This window comes from Oreochromis niloticus, linkage group LG14, assembly GCF_001858045.2.
Source record: "Oreochromis niloticus isolate F11D_XX linkage group LG14, O_niloticus_UMD_NMBU, whole genome shotgun sequence".
Lineage (NCBI taxonomy): Eukaryota > Metazoa > Chordata > Actinopteri > Cichliformes > Cichlidae > Oreochromis > Oreochromis niloticus.
The window spans coordinates 32,214,341-32,239,739 of NC_031979.2; the positions used below are offsets into that span (position 1 = coordinate 32,214,341).

General features: G+C 40.4%; 1 protein-coding gene across 1 annotated transcript; it reads right to left on the reverse strand.

Moving 5' to 3' along the window:
* Positions 1-1,046: 1,046 nt before the first annotated feature.
* Positions 1,047-25,031, reverse strand: yap1 (Yes1 associated transcriptional regulator). The gene is made up of 8 exons (XM_003450159.5): positions 24,298-25,031; positions 22,917-23,152; positions 13,900-14,018; positions 12,892-13,005; positions 8,097-8,263; positions 5,888-6,015; positions 4,720-4,832; positions 1,047-3,920 (listed from the first exon to the last, which is right to left on the reverse strand). The coding sequence occupies exons 1-8, from the start codon at positions 24,496-24,498 to the stop codon at positions 3,685-3,687; spliced, it is 1,314 nt and encodes a 437-aa protein (XP_003450207.1). The 5' UTR covers positions 24,499-25,031; the 3' UTR covers positions 1,047-3,684.
* Between the last annotated feature and the right edge of the window lie 368 nt (positions 25,032-25,399).

Sequence of the window (25,399 nt, forward strand, 5' to 3'; positions counted from 1 at the left end):
GAAAGTGAAAGTTTCAAAAACCTTTAGGTGGGCGTCGGTTTAACGCGCTGTGTAGTTTGCGTCCGATCCCCGGCCCTATGACGCATGTCTTTCCCTCTTCTTCCTCCGCTTTTCTGTCAGTCTTCACTGTTCCTATCGAAAATGAAGCCATAAGATAAAAAGGCCCCCCAGCTTCTGGTGAATGCTGAAATAAAATTGCTTGTGTCAGTTAAATTTATTGTTTGTTGTTGAAAATGTTAACCTATATTTTTTCTTTAATTTCAGTGGTAGTTTGAATCATTTTAATAATAGTAATAGGTTTATATAAAATGTAATTATTATTTTAAAGTGTGTATAACTCACTAGTTAGAGTAGTAATGCATTTCTCTATATATTTCAGAGTATCCACCTTCGAAGTATTGGTTTGAAACTGGCATCACTATGTATAACTGGATTCAGTAAAATGGGTATGAAGCTTCAAGTAAACTGCATAAAAATGTTAGTTGATAAAAAATTTAAACAAATTCATTAATCGAAATACACAGTGCCTAGTCCGGTGCTAAACTGGTATGAACAATGACTTTTATTTTGACATTTACCGGAAGTACCGCTTCCCAACAGTTCCACGGTTTGACCACTAGAGGGCTAACAGTTCCTTCCGGTATAGCCTAAACTCCAACTTACTTGTTGGAAAAGGTTTGTTTAGTACTTTAAGTCAAGTCACCCTCTACTGGTCACGGGGATGCCGCTATTTTAAGGTAAATCCGCGTTAATTCATACTTGTACCTGCTAATTAATACACGTTGAAGAATTACACTGCATCCTCAGAGCAGCTTCATGGTAGCAAACTACATTGTAGGAAAACTATAGTTGCCAAACTAAACTAAAATGTTCTCAAGGATACAGAGTTTGCCCTACATTTGACATATTTCAGTGGAATCAGTAATCAATCAATTCTTTTGAAACCAAACATTTTAGAAAAATGTGTGTGAGGTATGTGGTGGGTGCTGTATAATACAATTAGAATCCATGCTTCAAACGATAAAAAACAAAATATGACACATGGAAATATTACCACAAAGTATATACTTTATTTTAGGCCAATTTCAAAGTATCATATGAAGAAAGATATACTGTAACAGAATTTATTGTTCTAAAACACATGCACATTTCTATCAAAAAAAACAAAAAAAAAACAAAACAGAACAGATCATTACTGAATATAAATTCATTTCATGTGCATTTAGAAAACTCTAAATACAAAATCCTTTAACTTGTGATTAGTTCTACTGCTACAATGAGAGTCAACAGCTAATATGCTCTGACAATTACACACTAAGCATAAAATCAGGTCTGTGTGACAAAATGCATTGATGCATTAAAACGAAAACTAGCCGTGCAATACGAGCACTGTGGTGTACCACTCATTTTAGTTGCATTGTTCTCACCAACACTGTTCATCCATCTTAAAAATCCATCAACACGTGATTTAATATTCAGTAAAATCAAAACTAAAAAGAGGTTTCTCACGAATAAAAAAACCCCCCAAATGCTACCCATTTAGTATTGGTTGGCAACAGAATCAGTGTGACATCCTGCAAAGCCTAAACCAAGGGCACGCACAGCAGGCTGATTATTCAAAGGTTACTGCAGTAATGCAAATATGTAGTCATTGTGTAAACATCAAAAAAATAACGTGATTATGTGAGAATTGTCAGTGTGTTGTCTCAACTGCGGCCGAGTATGTAAACATGTGAGTGCTTGTAGAAGAATCGCTCTTTTCTCTGCTCTGAAACCTCATCCTTAAAAATCTCAAGGTTAGTCACTCGAAACAACCATCCCAAACAGAAGGGGAGGGGGGAAAAAAAAAAAAGAATCTCTCTCAGCTAGACGTGCCCATTAACACTTAAAACATGTTCTCATTATTAGCTTATACAGTTTGTTCAAACACAGGCTGATTTACAAATCATACCGTTTCTGGACTCTAAAGATAGAAGCAAAATACAAGTTTTTAGTGTCATTACAAAAACATCTTTGGAATCTGCATCAACAATTCCTGACTGAGATATCTGATTGTTTCTTTATTATGCCACCAAAAAAAAACAAAAAAAACAAAAAAAAACAAAAAAAAAAAAACACACACAACAGGCAAAAGGAAAAACTCACCACCATCAGTCACACACTGATCCTCTACTCTACCCCTTGACATGACTCTTAAACCTGCTAAAACTTGTCCTGGCTGCAGTCTATAAACCTTTCATATAAAACACTCAACACAGCGTCGCATAGACGGGGGGCGGGGGGTTCCAACATTGTAACTGTTGTATACTGTATGTGGTCATAAGGTTTCATTGATCAAAGAGCTATACTTTGTTCTGAGCCAAGAGACCTGTCTTTTTGGTTAATGTTCAGTAAAGACAGTGAAAAAAAAAAAAAAAAAAAGCTGCATGTGAATATCAAAAATACAATAACATTAAAGTGGATACAGTAAAGCAGAAACGAGAGAATCAGATAAATGGGTTTAAAAAGAGTCCAAACAGAATCAGACCACCAAGATTAAGTCCTGGCTGGTTTGATCTCATTGAAGTGACGTGCTGTGATATAACAGACGACCCTGTTTAAAAAAAAAATAAAATTATTCAATCAATCAATGTATGAAAGAAGGAAAAAAAAAGAAAGTAAAATGCCATTTGATCTAAACTATCATACATATATAGTTATCTAAAAATAGAACACTAAAAAAGATAAAACGATGAATGGATTGTGAATCAGGCTGGGATAAAATTGAGATAGCAAGAAGCTAGGCGTTTAAAACCACCCTCTCCTGTTTAAAAAACAAAAACAAAACCCCAAACATACAATTTTGATCATTGAACATTAGAGGGAAATATGCCTGCCGTTTATGGGAACGGCGGTGTGCTTGTTGCTGAATTATAGAAATGTGGGTATTTATTCGTGTCGCTCGCATCTCAAAAAAAAAAAAAAAAAAAAAATACAACTGAAGGCACTTGATCTATCAAAGGTTTAACTTAGACTTGCTGGCACAGCCAAGCAGCGGTGTAGTCAATCCCCAGGTTCGAACCCCTCCCACCCCCACCCCAAGCAACATGGGCCTCACGTTACCTTTACTCCAAATCAGTATTGTTCTTTATGCTCCAAATACATCATTTTTGGTTTTTCAGGCTTGTTGAAAAAAACAAAACAAAAAAACAACAACAACAAAAAGAATAAAAACATGAGGCCAAATATAAAGCTACTAGCTAGATGCAAACGTCCCAAACACAGTTAAGTAGTGATGCGTCACGCTATTTTGCAAGAAAGAGGCTCCAGAGACTCCAGGGGATAACTGATCGTGGCAGAAGAGTGGAAGCACCTGCCCAGTGGGTAAATATGCCCTAGATTCACTGACAGGCCTGTGAAAGATTTGGGGACCCTTGCATAATTGTCTGTTCATAGGCCAGCCTTGAAGACACAGACAAAATACAGAGATAACACAACCAGTGAAGAGAACAGAACAATACTGCCAGAAAAAAAAAAAAAAAAAAAAAAAAAAGGTTGGCCTTACATGCTGACACAGACACAGAAGTCCCGAGAGGCTTGCTGAAATGTCTGATAAAAGCATCTATGATTCCTTCACAGATTAGAGCAGGCAGAAGTTCAGAGTGTAGGTAGAGGAGCGAGGAAGGAGTGGCCAGCTCGGCTTTTCTATAACCATGTGAGGAAGCTCTCCTTGTCGAGCTTGGTAGCTGCCAGCACAGACTCCATGTCATTGAGGATGTCTGAGCTCAGCGCCTCCTGCAGGCTGGGCATCAGCTCCTCGCCTTCCACCGCCATGCTCTCCCCCTCCAGGGTGCCCAGATCTACGTCTGTTCCAGGAATGGTATCCAGGTAGTCAGGGAAACGACTGGGCTGTGTTGCCATGGAGGGTGCAAGTGGGTCCCCTGATGAAGAGGGAAAAAAACCAAAAAAAACCCAACAAAACATGTCGATATTGTTTGATGTTACTTGCTCCAGAACAGGTGTGAAAAAGTTTCTCAGGGCTACAGCAGTTCAGTACCAGTCACTTTTAACCTCAACTTCAGCTAGTTAAAAAAGAAGGTATGATTAGATGTAACTTAACCAAAATGAACTGGCATATCTTATGCTAATTATGTATTAAAATAGTTCACTTTAAATCATTTCAGTAAAGACTTGTGAACAAAAAGGCTTTCGGTTATGAAGGGAATGCAGAAATATGTACAATAATAATCAGCAGCCGTGAGCAAATCATTAAAGCCAAACCGACAGAGTCGAGAATTCAGGTCAGATGTTTGCATCTGTTTAGGATTTAATATGTTTTGATGTGCACATACATCGAGCATTTAATCAGAACAGTATGACATGTGAAACAGATACAAATGTCATTATGTCCATCTCCTCATCTCTTAGGCCTTTGTATGATCCGTTTCCCTAATAGGGGGACATTCTGTTTTCAGGACAATAAAAATCTTTTTTGTTCTTATATTAAAAATGAAGCCTTTCAGATTAAAAGCTGCCATTTTTTTAAAGACTCATGTCTAAGTTTGCAGGAAGCAAATGGCAAGAAAGGAATCCGGCTAAATTGTTCACACTGAAGAACCTTTATCTGACTGGTTAATGAAAATGTTTAAGCACCCCTCGGCAGGAGATGGTTCCAGCCTGTTTATTTTGATTGAGCACTTCTATTCCACTTTGGTCAAAATATTAGTCCCTGTGGCTCACCTGTATCCATCTCGTCCACACTGTTCAGGAAGTCATCTGGAGTGCGAGGGACACTGTAGCTGCTCATACTTAAGCCGCTGTCTGTGCTCTCATCCCTGGAGTGGTAGGTCCCGCTGGAAACGCAGAAATGATGAAATGTTGGTTAGAAACGCTGCTCTGTTACCAGTGAACTCTAATGGCCTATACTTAACTCTACTTTAGAAGTGAACTGTTGAAATCAGCAGCCTTAACTCCCTTTACCTACCTACATGCACATTTGAATGGTTCAACCCTCTAGAAAGGCTACGTGATGACTAATCTGCAGTGACACCATTGAAAGTGAGCTCCACTTTTTTTTTTTCCTCCTCCAATCTATACTCTATTGCAGTACATAGGCAAAGAGCAGCAATGAAAGGGGCAACTGAGACAAAATGAGAGAGAGGACATTTGACAAGCCTATACTAATTAGCAGAAAAATATGTAGGCAGAGTATGGCAGAGGCACGATGAATGAGGCCATTGTGAGCGCAGAGGAGTGCAGGGAACGGGGAGGAGGGGAGATTAGGTTGGCCTGTCTACTGACTGGACCACATGTTCTCATGGCCTGCTTGCTATTCAGCTCTTTTCCTCACTTTGTGTGCTCACAGAAGAACTAGAGCTTGAACTACTAGAAATTATTTCCCAGCATACCGTGGGGCAGCATTCACACGATAAAAAGCTTCCTGTACCTTTGTTGTTCAAATCTGTATAGCTTCAGACCAGCAGATTTTTACTTTATTTATTTTATTTATTTATTTATTGGGGTAGGTGGGGGGGGGGGGGGGGGGGGGGGGGGGAATGTCTCACTCTTAAAATAAAAGAGTGGTCTTGTATTATTTCATAACTTGCGTCGCCATTTAAGCTCTGACTGACTTTACTGCAGCAGTTGTACACCAGAGGTCATCATTGAACTCCAGGCACAAATCTGCTGCTCTGAATGAGTCATTACCATGTGAACAGGGTTAAGGCCCAGAGTTTGGCCTTCTGTTTTTACTACCACAGCTCAAAAAGTTATGCACACAGATCCCTGAAACAGGATAAAGTCTGATAGGCTGAACCAAAAGTCAGCTGGTGCCAATCAGACTGTAGCGGTTGATTGTCTCCTTATTTTGTTCCACACTGAACACGCCTGGCTTATGTATGAACCGAACCTGTTGAGGAATGGATCAGAGCTGTTGGCCGTCATGGTCCGGGCATCTTGAGCCATAGGGGAGGACACAGGGTTTGTGCTGCCATCTTGATCCATACTGGTAGGCAGCTGGTTCCTTAGAGCAAGCTCCTGCGGATAATAAGACGCAAAAACTCATGAGCAACACTGTCAACACCTCCCTTAACATCCAAAGCTAATTATACACAGCTAGAGCTTCATGGAGGCGTTTTTTTACAGCCTCGCTGGTCTGCTGTCAGACATGTTGGTCTCCATTTCTCTCCTTGCACGGTGTCATATTACATGAGGGGCCGGCCACAGTTGTAGACAATTGTTTTCTACACATGAGGAATCAGATAAGGTTGAGGATATGAAGTCATGTTTTTCTTTTTCACCCCCTTCCTTCTAAGGGGATGTGAACAGAGCTGACCATAGTCACCATTTTCAGCTCTCATTAAACTTCTACAAAGACACTATTAGAAATGCACTGATGATACTTTTTTTTCTACTTAGTATTTGGTATCAGCAAGTAAAATAAATCAAGTATAAGTAGTCAGTAATAACATTAAGTTTCAAACAATGACCGATAGCCTTGGCTCAGTGACACTGTAGCATGTAGTGCAGTATAGGTTGCTGATATCTGCCATCTGTGCATTCCTTGAAACAAAAGTGAAGCAGCTTACGCTTTCAATAAGTACATAAAGTAAATTTACCTCTTCAAACACACAGCTGTTGCAATGAAGTCTGGAACAGTTTCAGCTAAACCAAAAGCTGCAGTTGTGTGATAAATGACCTGCTGACACTATCAAAACCACGTAAAGCTAAAGCTAGCTAAACCGGCTGTCTGAGCAGCACACGCTAGAATTCACATGGCAAGGCATGTCTGATGGCTCATCTGCATTTGAAGTTGAGGCAATCTACATTGTTTTGTGGCATTTCTACAGTTTTTCACATTTATGTTGCCATACATAAGTGAAGGACTAACTATAAGCTAGTCATAGTCAATGCAACATCAATAATTAATTTTATTTCCTGTACTATTAATTACCTTACAAAGGGGTTTTAAGTAGGCCACTCACCTATTCTTCATTACATAACTGCTTAGTGCATACATTACCATTTGTGTCAAGTTTTGCTCCAAAATTGAACTCCCTATACACGCCTAACGTTACACAATGTACTCCTGACACCCACTACAGGATTTGTAAATAAATTATAGCCACCATAATCCAAACAAAGCAGAGTTACAGGGGTTTCGGGTTTATTGGAATCTAGTGGCTAGACAGAACCCCTCTTTATATCTTTGCCTGGTCTGCAGTGCCTTTCCACATTTTATTTTCCATTTTAACCAGTGGCCGTGGATGTCTGAGGTTTGGATAATCCAGTTGCTCATGTTTCCTTACATAACTGATGAATTTCTATCCGTCATTTTAATTGTGTTTGTCTACACAAGATACTAGGTGAAATCAGGCAGCTTCACTGAAATAACCTGGTCCCACTTTTGCTCACGAGCACTTGTCATGCACGTAACAAAAACAAATTGTAAATAAAGTCATAATTCTGATTTTAAGACTTTTAAAATAGTTAATAGTTGAAAGTATCTGAAAGAAAGCGTTTGTGCTCATCATGCTCTCATAATCTCCTTCTTTAAAAGCCAACAGTAACCAGGTTACATAAGCATGCAGAGCATATTCTCTTAAAAAGGACAGTTCAAATAATTTTCCCTTTATAATCCAATGCATGCACACAGGTCACGTCCTACAGTGAACTTTAAACAACCCATCTGAACCCATGGCATGGTAAACAAAGTCACCAGCACTCTCATTCATAATCATAAAGCGCCAAATCTGGTACTATGACACAGCCTTGAGTAAACTACCGCTCCACCCTGCGTGGGTGGCACCACTGTGACACATCAACCTTAGGAAGTGATAATTATTAAGGACGATGACTCACAAGACTTCACTGCAGGGTGGTGTAACAATAAAGACTGATCAAAGAGGCTTAGGATCCACCACTATTCCTGCCAAGATTTTAAAGCTGTACATTTTAAAGTGTAAACATTTTGCTGCTACACTCATTCAGCAAATGAACAGTTTGAGGTTCAGTGTCCTGGTGGAAACATACTGAAGAGTATTTGTTCTTCCATGAGGCCCTGGCACTTCCAAAAGGCCTTAAAAATATTTTGAACTGCTTTAACTCTGATTCCTGACCTGTGGTCTCTGTCGAAGCAGCTCCTGTTGCTTCAGTCTCAGTCTTTCCTTCTCGATCTGCTGAAGTCTCATCTGGTTGTTGCTTCCCATAACTCCACTGATGCTGGGAGGCAGCTGCCCAGGCGGTTTCACTGGAGCGCTCTGGGAAATTCTCTGCTGGTTCAGAGCTACAAAACCAAAATAAAGGTTGTTTAGATATCAGTCGAAAGCACATAATGCAAAGACCCCAAATGTTATAACAGCAAGGATAAACTTTGCAAAAAATGGTGTCTAACTGCTTTGTTGTAAAGGAAATACTGAGGACAATCATTATACTTTCAAAATATTTTTTAGGCAAAGCGGGGGGATATTCAGACCTGACAGCAAAACTTACGTGCTGTGCTTATGAGACACCTTTATCCTTTGGACTTTACTATATTGAGATACATGCAAATTTAACAATGTCAGCTCTCAGAAACTGGGAAAATAAAACTAACATACAGGATTTCTATTTAGCAGACTAGATAGACTAGAATCTTCCCATCTCTCTTCAGAAACTTCCTGCTACCTCACCTCTTTAATGCATCACTGCATTTAAATACTACATAACAAGACCAACCACTTGTGCATTTGTCGACATAGTGAAATTGCAAAAGAGGATCCAGTGCAGCAGGTTGTGTAGGACAAGGGAAGTCCCAGCACAAGTTGTCCACCTAGTATCTAAAACAATCACTATTCCTGTAAGACCTGATCTCCTCCCACTCGCTGACTAAGACGAGCTTTGTTAGTTTTGTACATTGCATCAGTCGTGACTTATCCTTTCATTGTGCGTTTTGTTTCCTTCTAAACAAATCGCAGCTTATCCCTCGAGACTGACTGCCTCCTTACCCTGGCTTGATGTGTCCACTTAAGCTGATTTAACGCATGCAATTTGATTGCTCTGTGCCCATTAATATAGTACAGGCCTATGTAAGGTAATGCAAACACAGTACCACTTCTAAATTTATGTTTAAGGCTCTTTTACACAACAAATGTTGCTGCATTAAGCATTTGTAAGCCAACTACATGTTTACAATATCAGAATGAATGTGTTTGTACTGAAAACACAGCTGTTCCCAAATGAAATCTTTGTTATTCTTCAGTGTAGCGGGGGTGGGTCTAATAAACATAAGTGTAAAGCACAATGTGATGCTGCAATCTATGCATGCAAAGTAGGTCACACATTTGCAGTGGAGTAAATGTGAATGTGTTGCACCAACAATAAAGGAGCCAACGAGGTGTGCTGTTTGCTTATGTGCTTGAAGCGCCAATCAAAACAAAGCTTTAATGGGGCGGGGGCGCAATATTCATGTGGGTCTGGCCCTCTCTGTTCTGTCCTGCCCGCCCCGGCACCTTTCTCATCACCATTCAATCACTGTCTGTTTACACTATTGCAGGGGCTGAATGAACCATAGCTGAGGGCTCTCCCTGGGAAGCTTTGGAGGCCCCACCTTGCCTTGCCTTCCACCGTCCCCTCCCCTTTCTGACCGCAATGTCTCCCCAGCAGCCCCACCCCAAGCACACACACACAGACTCATGTAGGCAGCTTCCCTCCCACACATGTCAAGAGAATCCGTGGGAGACTGTTACTTCTCCCTGCTTCTTATCTTTGGCAGATATTGAAGCCTTTTGTGGCTGAAGCGCTCCGCCATCGGGGCACCATTAACTGTTCTCATGATGGAGTCTCTACGCATGGGCCATGTCAGCAGCTGTAGATCTGTTAAGGCCTTAGCTTTGAAGACGAGTTGCGTAAAAGTGATGGGACACATATGGAGAGATCCACTGATACACAAAGCCAAAAGATAAAGGAGAAGTTCTAATGTCAAAACCTGGGTCTTTATTTTGACCCCAGTTTCTATTTATGACAGTAACCTTTTATTCGTGTGAACACTGCCAAAGGGAAGTCAGCTTCCAATCACCTCCTCCTCCAGCCAATTTGCAGAACAAGGTGAAAAGATCCTGCAGAACAATCGTGTAGTTTCGCCTAATTTTACAAAAAAAACTACAAAAATCAGAAGATTTACTAACCTTGTTAGTTCTCTGCCAAGTAAATTATGCACAACAAAACCATGTGATTAGTTAAAATCAACGGTTTCCTTCAGGGGAGCAAAGTTCCCGCTGCAAAGTGAAGTCAAGGACTCTTTTTGCAGACCAAACAGCAACAATAACCAATGTTACTGGAGGAACTATGCACAAGCAATGCAGATATCAAAGAAGGGAATTACATCTGTGGGTGAGATAGTTGCCAAGGATAGGTTCATTTCAGGGCCAGACTGATATTTTAAAAGGAGGCCACTCAAGGCAAAGAAGACTGTGTGTGAGAGTGTGTGTGTACTTTTGGAGAGGTGGTTTGAGTAAGCAGCACATAGAAGTAGTGATTGTCGGTGAGCCAGTCAGATAAGAGACAAGTTAATGCTGTCTGCCTTTTGTCTTCTTCACGCACTCCTGCAACACAACGAGCCAGCAACACAACCCTTTATCAGTCAATCGCACTGGCAGGCATATTACACCACAAGATCACCTGGGGCAGGTAAAGATGAGGGTGTGCCAGCTGTGGGAAGCTCTCTATATGACCAGGCCTCAGCCCCTTTTAAGACTTAGTAAATATTTGCCTGCTTTCGATTTAACAAGTTTAAGAAAAGGAAAAAAAAAAAAAAAAAAAAAAAGGCATCTTGGGAAGGTGTTGTATTTCTAGCGTCAAGATAAGTAAAGAGGCAAAACAGACTGGATGTGATGCAAACAAAGTTTTATCATCTTGTACTCAGTAAACTAAAACCAGCCTGTGCCGACTTGGCTCTGAGAGGCATGAAAAAACATAAGTCAGGCGAAAATCAAGAGTGTAGGCTAACAGGTTATAATACAGCTGTATCTGACACTTCTAATAGAAATCTATTAATGCTTACACTTCCATTTAACGGTCACCAATAAAAAAAAAGAAAAGATAGGAAGGAATATTTTTTAACATGGCAAAACTCAAACATAAGCTATCCAAAGTACTCTGGGATGCTGTTTGAGAATTAAGAAGCTGCTCCTGACTTTTTCCACATGACATTTCTTAATTGTGTTTGTATCACAAATGCCAAACTATCCTATGACGGCGGCATTTTCAAAAAGGTTCCAGCTTTTCTGGTCTAGTACTCTGACAGTACTCAAACAGTATTACACCAAGTCTTCAAATGAAAACATTGAAGTCCCAGGGGAATTTTTTGGTCTTTCTGCTGTCATTTCCTGTATGTGCCCACAGCAACACATACAGGAAATGATATCCACATTAGCCAGTCCCCTTTTGAACTCCCACGTCACCGTGGACTCGCAGCTTGCTCACCACCTTTTTGGATCTTAAACAGGATGCATGTTTATCCCATCGTCATTTTCTCTCTATTCCTCAGTTTTTCTTTCCTCCCCTTTCGCCTTGCCCCCCTCCACCACTCCCATACCCTCCCCTCTTTAGAGTTCTTTGACTGAAAAGGTCTGGAACAGATTAAGAGTTGGAACACAGAATAAAGAGGCCTGGCAAAGATTCAAGTCTGTCTGGAGCTACAGCAGAATGGGGCTGTGCCTGCACTGGGCCTCACACAGGGGGAAGGCAGCCGGCAACAACCCTCAGTTAAAGGCACTCTGCTGCTTTTCTTCTCAAAGCTCAAATTAGCCTCCATTATCAAAGCAGTTGGCTTATGATTGAAGACCTACATAGCAGCAGTATAAGGGTTTCTGAAGCGCAGGAGCTTACTTAAATAGTACAAATGCATACAAAAAAATGATAACAAACAAAACTACTTGAAATAAAATTTTTTTTAAAAAAACAGTTCAAAGTTCATAACATTTACAATTTTTCGTAAACCTAAGAAGGTACAAAGCAAATGAGAAATACAAGAGGTATAAATGTGACGTTTTAGCAATTATTATTAAAAAAATTTATACCATGTGGAACAAAATCATGTTTATGGCACATAATGAGTTAAGAGCCTGTCTCTTTCACTCTTTCTCCCCCTCTCTCGCTTTCAGGGGCCCAGCAGCCTTGTGTGTTCAAGACTTATAAATCTTCAAAGAGCTTTGCCGATTAAAGCCTCCATCTCTCCCCAGCTGCCCCACTCCCCTTACAACTCTGTTTTGAACTTTCCTGTCTGCTTTCAGAACAGGGACACACAATTGCTTACATAAAAATTGCCCTTTAAGTGGCCATGCTCGGTAAAAAACTAACACTAAATTTAAGCGGGCCGCACGCTGATTCACACATGTTGCCTTTGTGAACCAGGGTAAAGTTCCCTGGGGAACACTTCAGTGATGAAAAGCATGTCACCTGAAGAATAAATGAGTCAGAGTGACATAAGCCCTCATCTCTGGAAGTCTTTCTGGCACACGGGAGGATTAGCTTATTCCCATGGCCACAGAGTAGTCCGAACACATGTACCTGGCTCTGTCACTAATTCACCAACCCCGACCACCACACACTCGGAGCTAACTTTAGTTTGGCCCGAGGGATTAATGGCAAACTCAGCTGTTGTGCCATAACTAAAACGGCTGACAAAAGTTTAGGTGTGAATTTCGAGGGTGGGGGTTTTCACAAAATCTGCCTTCAACCACCAATGCTATGTCTAGATAGCCCAAAGCACTCTGGTGTGGTTACATTAACTTTGAACCAAAAGTGAAGGAGGAACACCTCCCCAAAGCGTGAACATTTTTTAATTATATTTTCAGGTGTCTAACAATGACTTTCCTATATTTAATCAATACAACACGCTTTAACACTAACAATCACAGTCCAAGGCAAACTCACCATAACGTGGCTCAAGTCGTGGGTCCAGCCAGGATGTGGTCTTGTTCTTGTGATTGATGTAGTAAATTTCTCCCTCTGCTGTAATAGCCTGCTCCCAGCCATCAGGGAGGGGTCCTAAAGGGACGACGCCAAAAAAAAAACCAAAACAACAAAGTCTAAGAGATCCTACAGGTTCAATCTGTGCTTTAATTGACCGGCATAATTTTTTTAAACTTCTTACAGTCAGCTGACAAAGAGACCAAAACAAAGCAAAAACTTCCCATATAGAAAGCAAAAGGAATAAATAGGCAGAAGAATTAGAGACGGTCATAATCTTTCATCTCTGAATTAATGATTGCCATCAGCCACTGAAATCAAACAATCCTGTCTGTCAACAGTTGACAGATGCATAACAATGGGTTACCGGATCGGTAATCTCTAATCTCTACCCAGTTTCTGATCTGGCCTTTGTCCAAAACTGGCCTTTCTGACATGTAGCACCAGATTGAGATGGTTCACTTCAGATGCATTCTAATACTGGAAACTCTGTTTGTTTAGATGAGGGGTGGCGGCCAGGTAGAGCGTGCGAGAGGAAGGATGCGAGGCTCACTCGCTTGCTGCGATTTCAGTGGACCGATTCCCTGCTATATTCTCACATGGCTTTAAAGGGCATCACACGGTGTGTGATGTGCAAAAATAGCTATTGAGTCACAGTTCCCAAACATGTCAAACAGGACGCGTAACGTTCTGCCTCAGTCTTCCCTCACCTAGGGCAAATTCCAACTGTATGGACAGACCTGAGGTACACCAAGTAGTAACAGGTAAGAACCAGACTGTACCTGACTTGTGCGGTATAATTTTTTTCTTTTGTTTTGCTTTACATATGTGAACACACAAAAAAATGCACTATGAACGTTGTGCAAAGGAAGAACTGAAATAATTGCCATTCACTGCTGAAAATTACACAACGCATTTCATGCACTGCAGCTGATATAAAAACAAAATTTGACAAAATCAACAGATACACACCACTGGCTGGGTTCATGATAGGTTGCGGCTGGACTGGCACAGAACTGGGAGGGGGAGGCTGGTTCATCTGGAGCATGGCCTTGCGTGGATCCTGCCAAGTGGTGGTCTGATCAATGTGGCTGTAAGGAGATAGGAGAGCCAATAAAAATAAGTCACAGAAATGACCATCTATGATTTACTAGAACTAATAAGCAGTAAGGTCAAACCAGGGCTATGTCAATACAACACATAAATGATGACTCAGACCCATTTCATCAACCTCATGGACAAAAACACTGAATCTACCCCCCCGTTCTGTAAATGATGACTGTTACTGGAAGCGAAACTCAATGTTGGCTTTGTGTGTTCCAGCTTGAATTCATTCTAGATTTACACTACTCATTCATTCATGATTTGAACACTTTTTTGTAACGGAACTGAATTTATGTATATTGAATAACAATGAAAAAAAGAAAAAACATTAAATTATATTTGAAATAAGACAAAACAAAAACAGCACATTGCAAAAAATGAAAATAAGTCAAGTCAGGCTGAAAGCTTCTTGAAAATGTGTAGCGGCCTGTGATTGGTTTTAAAACACCCATTGTAACATCAAACAATGTTGCTCCATCTATTTTCTGGCTCATCTTTGCTGGAACAGGATTGAGGCTTGGGGGAGGAGGCATTGTGTTTCATTCTGTGAAGGCATTGATAATTAGTGCTTTGTTGGTACTTGTTGCTTGATTAAGATGGAAAGCTAATACAGGAAGCCCTCCTCTCCCGAGCAGGACCCTCTCTATTGAGGGAGGGTCAGTCCCAGGGCTCAATGCAGGGGGTCCTTTTTCCTGGAAGCGGCTCGGACACTACAGAGTGTCAGGGGCTTTAACAATCTGGCGCCACATTTACAAAGCTTTCACCTGCTTGACAAAGGCACAGACTGAGCTACGACCTAAAACCCCACTACTCACTTGTTTTCTCTTCTTTTCTTTTTTTTTTTTAACTATCCCCTTTTTTTTTTGAAAAAGAAACAAAAACTAATCTCATACCAAAAGCCATGAAATTCAAGTGTTTTTGTTTCATACATCACCACAAATCTTGCATTTGTAATGTAACTTGACTGAGTTATTTCAACACACATGGCAAAAATAGTTTGTTTGTCATGCACCTAAATGTTACCCACAGCTATCCATTATACCCCAGGTTCTAATGGTGTCCTTCCACCCACTGCGTTTCTTTACAACTCACTGTTAATTTGATCCCTAAACGCCATTAGCACAGATTTTGGAACAGCTGGGTGAAATGAGAGATTCAGAGAGTTTCTCTTGGCCTCTGCGGTAATCCCAGCCTGCCTGTCTGCTCTCGATCCCAGGCCAGAGAGCGAGAGGACCTGACTCAGCACTCCTCCCCCGATACAATGCAACCCATTTTGAAGCCCCCTCTTGTTTATGCTTTATTGATCAAAGGAGCTGCCAAATCCCCTACCGAACCCTCCCCCAGCCCTCACACGCACACACATATACACACACACACCCACACAAGCACCGCAAACCAAGCAAAATAGTTGGAACTGCTCAGACTGGGGTGGGGGGCTTGAGAAAGAAAGGTCAGGGAAAGGAGGGGCATATAACTGGAGAAAAGAAAAAAAAAAAAACAAGTGAAAGTTAAAAAAAAAAAAAAGAAAAATCTACAGAAGCAAATCCCCTGAATTCCATTGGCTGTGTGAGTTGCTGTGGTTCTGTTACAGTCTGAGTGCCCGCCCTGCCCCATTTCCTGCCTTTTTCCCCACTCTGGAAACTATGACATTTGTTATGGAGGGGGGGGGGGGGGACAGGGGAACAGGGGAGGAGGCAGGGAGACGGGCACTAGGGTAAAAGGGAAGGGAGGGTTTATTGTAAATGAGAGGCCTGCACATCCTTGCATGTCAATGGCAAAAAAAAAAAAAACCTGCTAAAAGTGGGGGAAAAAAAGAAAATGATAGGAACATAAAACTTTAAAACCTTAAAATCCAGATTCTTGAAGTTATGCACAGATGAAAGGTATATTGAATTTTCTATCAAAGACTAGTTAGAACTACCAACTTCCGTTGATCCAATCAACCACAACAACTGTAAACAAAGCCTCAGTTCAAAATACAGGCAATAATGATCTAAAAGCCTGTGATGAAATCTACTTTCAGTTCAATAGCGCTGAACAATATTGAAAAGAAACTGAGAAAACTGGTAAATGAGTTACCAAGAGTCAGTAATTCATCACCAGGTTTTAAAACTAAAAGATAATCGATTCACTGAACCTGCCACGAACCATATATGGTCAGCTGCACGGCTTCCTGTAGGTGAAACATAAAACAAAACAATGTCATGGCAACTGTTGGGACGGCTGGAGGCCACCAGTTGCTGTTAGGAATTGCTGATGATCTGCAACCCCACAGTCACAACTGCTCGGTGTTGTCTTTACATGTTTCTGACACCACAACGAGCACAGCAAGGCAGCCTTTGTACCCTGCCCCCTACTGCATACCCGGGGATGGGCAGCGGACTCACACAAAGATATTTTTGGGGTCGGTCCTAATCCAAGTGCAAAAAAAAGTTTACAATTTTTTAAGTAAGCTGTGAAACTGTGCTCTCAAAACTCTCAATCAAGCAGCGACCCCAAACATTAAGAGGATGCTTAAAATACATGGCGTCTTTTGAGTCTTTACACACAAACTGTTGCTGTGTGATTACACACTGAGCACATGAATGGACAGAATTAAGTAAGTCTATATGCCACAAAAAAAATGTACCTATTTAAACACGTTTCAATCCATAAACAATGAACTAGCAGCTATATTCTATTTCTGTCACATGGTTTACATAAACAACAACATCGTCCTCCCCCAAATTAAGTCCTTTAAGGGGATTTTTTTTTTTTTTTGTTAACACAAACATCTTTTGGTGTTCCAACCCCAAATCCTAGTTTAGATGACGGGACAACGTGGTGAAGAAAAAAAAAAAAAAAAAAAAGGTCTCATGTTCGTCTGGGAATCATCACAGACAAACTATAACACATCATTTCTTCTGCAAATGACCAGGTACTGCAGCCAACAAGAGCACTGTCTTTCAAATGCAATCCATTACTTTCCATCTTTTGCTCAAGTTGTCATGTTTGACCGTGTCCTGCTGAGGCATGAAGGCAAAACTGTACTTTGCTGAAATGATATGGGATGACTTATAAGTTTCCTGCTCAGGACTAACTGGAGTAAAAATACAATGCAAAGTGCTTATCGTTAAGGACTGACTGAAAAGTCTGAGATTTAAGAGATTCAGGTTTCCGGAGTATACTGTAAAGGGTTCACAATCCCTTACGAGATCCAAGTGCAAAAGTCTGAATTCCCCCACTTGATTTTTCAAAAGCTGCAGTGAATTACTGTAGTATTATAAACTAGTATGACAAACACACAGCCTGCCTGTTTATGCTCATGAAAACTATGGCAGTTTGCATCTGGCTTTGTAGAGAATTTACTACTCAAAAAAATAAAGTCTCCAAATAACCTCTGCTACCTTCAAAACACCAGATCAAAGCTCGATTTCAGTCCAGGCTGACTGTTTATTCCACTGAAATTGCATGTCTTAAAAGCCAGATGTCAAGTGCTGCATTTCGCTGGTGTAATACAGGGGAGTGAAGCTATGAGAAGTGCAGCAGTGATGAAGCACTCCCACAGCTGAGTTGTCAAATGTTAAAAATGGGATCGTCAGACCACAGGAGCTCCACCCTGGGAGTATGTGCTTGGAAGTTGGTTGAAGCCAATGACTTAAGAGTGCACTGGGGGAGGCCAGATGTAATCAGGCCTCTAAGTTGAGGGTGACCACCTCCACTCTGGTTGACTGGAGATGCCTGGCTGCCTCTCTATCAGCAGGACATCATCAAGAGAGATTATTGGGGCAACCTTTGTGACCCCATTGTGGCTTTAAGTTTCCCTTTGAAGGGTGGTTTGTATTAATGAGGAAACTACTTCATGAAGTACCAGGACTGAATGTTCCTCTGTTTTTCTGCTGTTTATTTTTTAAGAGTAATTTCAAGATTGAAAGTAATTTTAGGGATTGTCGTGATTAAAGATTAATCGGTGGGGTTTAAGCAAAACTTGCCTGGCAAAGTACTCCGCGTAAGCACTTCTCTTAATCATTTACCAGGCAACATTGCAAACTAATTAATAGGTGCATATTTTTAGTCAAATAATATATAAATATTAAAATAAGGTTATCCGAGTATTTTTGAGATCTCTAAATCACACCTGAGAGGTCCACCTCTCAGAGACTACTTCTCCGTGGAGATGCCCTTAGTGACAGTGGAGGCATTGATGTCTGAAACAGAGGTGTTACATCAAAACCTTTGGTAAACATTAGTCTGACTTTCTCACAGTCCGGTTTGTGTACTGAGCTGACAGGCCAAAGTTGAACAGGAAGGTTCTTGTCTGTGTGTGGTCAATAAACCAAAAGTTTGTCAAACACAAAGTTGCTCCAAATGAGGGCTTTGCACAAGCTTACAGCCCAGTCTTCCCAGCACCATTTGTGACTGACCAAGTGGTCTTAGTTTACAACGTCTTAGAATAAAATCCAATTTGCATATTTATCACTTTAACACTATGGAGATTTGAAGTCACAAAACAATTACATATACCATTTATTTCATTTACTATAAGATCAGTGTTAGCCAAACTATAAAGGTAAAAATTGTTAGTGAATTTAAAAATTAATTGATATTGTTTTTATTTATTACATCACTACAGTATTAATGACTAGATGAAAAACTGTCAAGTAGTTAAAGTCTGACTATGGTTTAAAAGACAACGTAACACTGCAATGGCAGCTTTATTTGCTCAATTGATGGCAATGTTTGGAGAGCCTAAAGCTTGAGTAGGCCATTTTTGCTTTAGATGCAGTAAATATTACCATGTTATCTGCTGGAATTGATTTATCAATATAATCTTATAGTTTAAAATCAGCATAACAGAGTTATTATAATGTACTACAGCAAGAGCATAAGGCCCAAGTAAACATCTTTCCTGTGCAAACAGGCAATCTCTGACTTGTATTTAGTGCAACAGATGTTCAGGAAATAACAGACAGAGTATAGTAAAAGCTGACTATTAGCCGATTTAGGATTACCCAGGACTCTGCAGCAGTGTAAAACTCAGAAAATAATTTGTTTTTTTAAAAACATAACACTAAAGAAAGGATTTATCAAAGTTCTTCACAGTGGATAATCATCTCCTAGCATATCTAATCATGAATCATCTTTAGCCAATGCAGAGTTAAACCTTAAGAGAGACACATAGTCTGTTCTTTTCGTGTGAAACCAAGCTCATCAAAACATTTAAAAAACCCAGTTGAGAAAAGACAAAAGTGTCCATCAGCACGTAGATCTACCTGCCCCTAAGGGCAGATAATAGCCTCCCCCCCTCCAGAGCTTTACACTGCTTTGAGCTGACTTCCCACGAACTGAAAGCGCTTTCAAAGCTGCATTTAATAAGCGCCCGGAAACAGTGATTACCCCTCCTAGTTCACCGGTGTGTCTAAATTAGAAACCTTCATTAGTTTATGACCCACCCCTGGAGACCATCCCTGCCCCCGTCCCACCAACAACCAAGGTGACCCAACCTCTGTGCCCTGGCTGTCATAAATCAAAGGCCGCAGCAAACTGCTGTGAGAAAGACGAAAGGTCAACAGACTTTGTTGACGTTCTCCCAGTATTTGTTTTTATGTAACAGCCAAAACAACAAAAAAAGACGGCATCCTATTTGACTCCGATTACCATTACGGCTGCGACTATTGATCACCACCAACAGTTATAAAAATGTCTCATTTTTTAAAATTTGGTTTAAAAAGTGCATCACTTTTATCAAATGATATTTATATCACTTCTACACCATTTGCTACTCTAAAGGAGAAAAAAAAGTGCTAAATCTGTCACTTATGATCAGTGGTTAGTATTTACACCAAAATTAAACTAAATTTAAAAAAAAATAAATAAATTAAAAAAAAAATCAGAACTTCAGGTGTGAAGAAGGAGGTTAAAGTCTTAACAAAGCCACCACTCTCTCACCCCCATCTTCAAACTTCATGTCAGCCATTTGTCTATTTCGGGAAGGCTCACATGAGTCTCAACAGGCCCGTCGTCTGAATAAAGATCACTGTTTCGCTGCTGGGACAAAGGGGGAGGGCACAGTTTCTTTTGGCCCCTCTTCTAGTGATCTCCACATGGCTGCCATTTAACTTCATTGACACAGAGAGGCACCATCACAGAGTCACAGCTCCATTCATACCAAAACAGAGCATGACTTCTGAAGGAGTGAGGCATCGAAATCTGGAGACTCACTGACTCAGAGGCCAGTTATTGTTACGCATAATCCTGCAGTGCACTAATAAACAAATAGTACCTTGAAAAAAAAAAAAAACAACCCCTGGGTTCATTTATCTCTAAGGACAACAGCAAGCAACCAGAGTGAAATGTGAACCCCCAACTCTCTGCTTTGCTAGCTGGTGACCAACTCCCCACCCCCACTAGTCCATACTAGCTCACACACACGCAAACTCTTGCTCTGCTTCACTCTCTCTGCAACACATCTTGGTCAGACAGCCCCTGTTTATAAATAGGGGAGTGTCTTTTCCAGCAGCTCTGGCAAGCCTGCTTTTATTCCAGATCAAATATCTGCTCTTTGATCTGTATGGAAGATGTCTCCTCGCGTTTTCCGTACTCAAACACAAACACAGTGTACTATACTCACTCTGGTTGTATAACATGCCAGTTGGAAAAACAGTTAAGTCTCTGCAAAGAAATGTGTTTCACATCCCGTTAACATCAAACTTTATGCGAGTTGAAAGGAAGAGGCCGTCAGGTATATGCTATATAAACAGGTATATATGAATAATTTGCTAGTTTAGCATTTAAAAAAAAAAAAAACTATTACTGACCAGTGAGATCTAATGTACATAGAAAGACTCTCAGTTAACACACCTGACTTGTGAACTTGCGGCTTTTATACTGCCAATTTTATACACGTTATATTTTATTCTGCCTTTATCAGTATTTTAGGACTGCGGTAAAATACTCTAAAGAACCGCAAAGATCTCGAGTCTTTGAGAGTACTGTTTTGATTCTCCTATTCCCTGTCCATTGTTTTTTTGGCCTCCACAAAATGGGCCAGATGTTCTCCAGATGTGCAACCTTAAAACATGTGGTAATGAAAGCTCTCTCTTTTTTTGGATCCAAGTAAGTTTGAAGCTATCATGTTTGTCCAGACTCCGCGTCAGAGTGTAACATTTCCTAGAACTGACAACATTTTGCCTTTGAGAGAGTAAAGAATGAGGACTTCGAGTGTCAAGCCTTTTTTTAAACAAGAGCTGCTGAAGAGTTCATAAACTTTAGAACCCTTCACAATGAGCAGATTACATTAACATAAATTGTTGACAAGCACGTCACTTTTATGAATAATTCAACCCGTCTTTGCCCAGAGCTACAGACAGTGAAGAGATAAAAAGGGTAACGAATGCACAAAAAAGTATTAAAGAACAAAACCCCTCAAAACTTGAAAAGTAACCGATACATCCTGTGACAAGCCTAAAGGGCCTCTACAGTACCTGCAAACAAGAAATCTACATTACTATGGATCATTAATGCGAAGAAGATCTACTGAGTAGCAGAGGAGCTTTGCAGAACTCTGTCCTTTTCTGTCTGGGGTAGCTACAGTGGTCCATTGTCTCTACTGAAACCTGAGACCAAGAAAAGGAGCACTAGATACAGCAGTCATCGCTCAAAAGACTTCTCTTGTTTGCTGAGGCCACCAAATTTAATAACCTACAATTTAACTATTGCAATTGTCTCTTTCTGGACACAGTGGCAACTATTGTGTAACAGATTTGAAAATCACTGTCAGCATAATGTATGCTGAACAGAGATGTAGTATCGAGAGCTGGGCCCTGTACTACGAAGCGAGTTCAGCATACCCAGGGTATCCTTCGTTATCCAGATTCACTCACCCTAACACTGGCGTTTGGGGTAAGTGGTTACACAAAGCTGGTTATTAACTCACTAAGTTAACCCAGGATTTCCCAATCGAGGTACGAGTGAGTTCACATGAAAGAGGTGGTGCTGGTAATGTCTGACCAATCACACTGATTAGTGTACTAGAAGCTGATTTTACAAAGGAAGAGTAAACTTTAAAATTAGAAAAATATGAAGAGGTTACATAAATGATGTAAGTATTTGTATCCACTTTGGTTAGAAAGCTATTATTAAAGTGTAGCCACTTGTGTGAGTTAATCGATAAAAATATCCCCTTAAGACATTGGAGAACCTGATGAGCTGTTATCAAGTATTCCAATCATTTTCAAATTTGCATAAAACAGTTACAGCTGCTGTGTCTTTTAAGTATTTAAGATTAAGTTAAAATACAACAACAGAATTCAAATATAGGCTTAGTCTATGTACAAATTTGAAATTAGGTTAGAAAGTGCAGTATAGGTGTCCTGTTTTAGGATCATATATTACTGACTAACACTTATCAAAGAATAGATTGTTGCTGACAACATGGGAATGAATTTATATTTATCACTGATGCTCAACAGGTTAACACAAAGACTTTAGACACTACTGAAAAACCATCTACTCTACCCACAGTGGGATTTTTCAGGAAGGGTGATGCCAGTTTCCAACAAACTGCCTGGTCAGTAGGCGGTGATTTCATACCTGCTGATCTCTAATCAGGAACCTAACCTGTTCCGGAGCAGGTTAGGGTTAAGGGTTAAACTTCAGAGGTAATCCAGAAGTTACCCAGATAAGATTAAATCCTGCTTTGTAGTACAGAGGTCTCTATAGAGACCTGTCACAAGACCAATTCTTTGGTAACTTTCATTGTGACAAACTAAAAACTTTGAACCTGTGATTGTGATGGTATTAAAATGTAATGTAATGAATATCACTGACTTTTCAAAACATTTCAGGTTGCAAGCATTTTGAGACTTTTACAAACTGTATGATGCACTTCATGGCAGCATACATACTTGAGGAAGTATCTCTGGCCAGAGGCAGTCTTGGCCATCTCCCACCCATCTGGTAGGGGCATGTCATCAGGAATCTCATAAGAAGACTGACGAAGATGTTGAGGAGAGGCCCCTGTTGAGCCCATGCCAGACAGTGAGCCACCAGAAACAGCTCCTAACTGCAAGGAAGCAGGGGATGAGTGTGCACGGACATGGTGAGGGATGAGCACTCCGCCACTCCCAGCATCGGTGCTGGCCTGTGTTGGGGTTGAGAGACAACAAGAGCTGAGTCAGTTTTCTGTGGGGAGTTTGAGTGAAAATCCTTACTTCAAAACATCAATTATCATGTAATAATTAAAAAAGGCAATACGAAAATGTAAACACAAACTAAACATTTATGAAAGAATAAAAAAAATATATGTGGCTTTGTTCGTTTCAAATACAAGTGCAATAATGGATTAAGAAACGAAAAACAGAACAGTCTTAATTTAATGACCTTGTGTAGTAGTCTAAATAATTTCTACCCATTTAATATTTGAGTCACTCCTTATAATTCATAATCACTTTAAAGTGTATATAAATTCTATTCATGTGCATGTGAAGGCATGTTTTTGACTTATTCGGGTGTGGGAGGCATCCAGGGCCCGCCACCAACACGCATGCGCACTAGTACAAAAAATCCTCAGCGTTATGGGGAGCGACCGGTAACTTGGAAGTGCTGGAAATGGAAGAAGGGATCGGGGAGGGGCTGTGGGTGAATATAGGATAATTTAACCATCATATGATTTCCTGTCAGCAAATCAAGTTGTTTACATAAAAAAGTCGGATTAGAAAGAAAATTTAAGATGATGCGAACATGACGGTTATCCGTCTGCAAATAGCTATACATGAATTATTAACCAAACCATCCCTTATTGTTTTTACATGGTCACTTATCTATTCACAATTTATTCTAAGCTAAGCAATATTCATCGGTTTTCTTGGTTACTTACGGCCAAAGACTGTAAGAGAATGTTTCCGCCGTTTTATAAAGCCCTCACGGCCTTTACTGTTTTAATGTTTTGTTTTGTTTTTTTGCTGTGCAATGTGTTAAATAGAAATTTGAGGGGGGGAAAAAAACAACCCATCAATGGAAATGCACACTCATTTAAGCATGTCAATACGAGTCCGCCTGAATAAAGTTATTATATCTTAAAGACTTTAAAAAAAAAAGTGTGTTCAAAGATGACTGACCAATAAAACAATAACGCTGAAGGCTAAAAATGGCACTGAAGAAGGATGAAGTAACTATTAACTAAGTGCCAGTCACGTAGCTCCAGAAGGCCGAAGCTCGACAAGATGGGCCCTGATTTTTAGTCGTGATTTCTGAGTACGGGCACAGTAAAAACCAGGGCGGGCTTACTTGTCTGGAATGAGACTTTGGTTCTGGTGGTTTGAAGAAGGAGTCTGGCAGTTTCCTCATCCTCATGGGCACAGAGTGGGGCACGGTATTGACTTTCGGGTTCATCACGGCGTTAAAAAGCGCCTCTAGGTCAGTCTCAGAGTCGCCCCGTACATGGACGATTTGGTGTCCGGCAGGAGGGTTGTGCTGGCTCGGATCCATTGTCCCAAAACAGTCTTCGAACTTTATGTCCCAAAAAAGTTAGGCTTCGGAAGTTAAAAAATAAACGTGAGTCAATCCCAAACTTTTTTTTCCACGCCGGGAGAAATCTGAAAATCTCGACGACACTCAGTAAAAGTTATTCGGAGTCATTCTAAACTTTACAAGTCGAGCACTTGATATTCTTCCAAAGTGTGTTAGCTGTCGAAATCTGCAATGAAAGACAGCCTTTTCCTGTTGTTTCCTGCTGGCATACTTGTTAACGTAACAAAGCGCATAAACTCCACATTGGAATTTATGCTCTCGTCCCCCCAAAAAACGCAGATGCAGCCACAAAAGACGAAAAAACACCACAAACGGTTGAGTGAAAGAGTCCAACTTTTTCTGAGTGTCGGGCCAAGTCCAAGCTGTTGTTGATATTCTTTTAAGCAAGGCTCATAGTGAGCAGTACAAATCTCCGCAGCTCACTTTCTAGAAAAAAAAAAAAAAAGTTTAGCCCCAGTCGGATCTAAACTTTGGAGAGGAGACATCAAACTTTATGACGCCAGTGACGTAATGACCAATAAAGGGCGGGACTTACGGCTCCGATTGGGACAAGAGCGTTTAAAGGTAGACTGTGAAAAAGCCAAGCCCTTTATTAGCGGGCACCTTCCCCAATTTAAATAACGTGTGAAATTAAAAGTAAAATATTATGTGCCAAAAGATACGTTTTTGATAAAACATGTCACAACTTTTAAAGTTAACATCTACTTATTTTGACAGCAAATGGAACTGTAATATCCTTTACAGTTTATGTAATCTTCGACTGGACAATCAGGGCAACACCTTATAAATTATGGCCCATTTGCTAGCCCAAATCTGAATGCAGCGTAGAAAAAGAAACTACTATATAGGAAGTTTCATT

What these genes read in the sequence shown, in the direction of transcription:
- yap1 (XM_003450159.5), bottom strand. Translation starts at nt 24,498, where the DNA reads ATGGATCCGAGCCAGCACAACCCTCCTGCCGGACACCAAATCGTCCAT. An exon ending in GGCCAGAGATACTTCCTCAA is followed by an intron (nt 14,019 to 22,916) that starts GTATGTATGCTG and finishes ATCTCCTTACAG; the next exon opens with CCACATTGATCAGACCACCA. An exon ending in TATCATGAACCCAGCCAGTG is followed by an intron (nt 13,006 to 13,899) that starts GTGTGTATCTGT and finishes TCGTCCCTTTAG; the next exon opens with GACCCCTCCCTGATGGCTGG.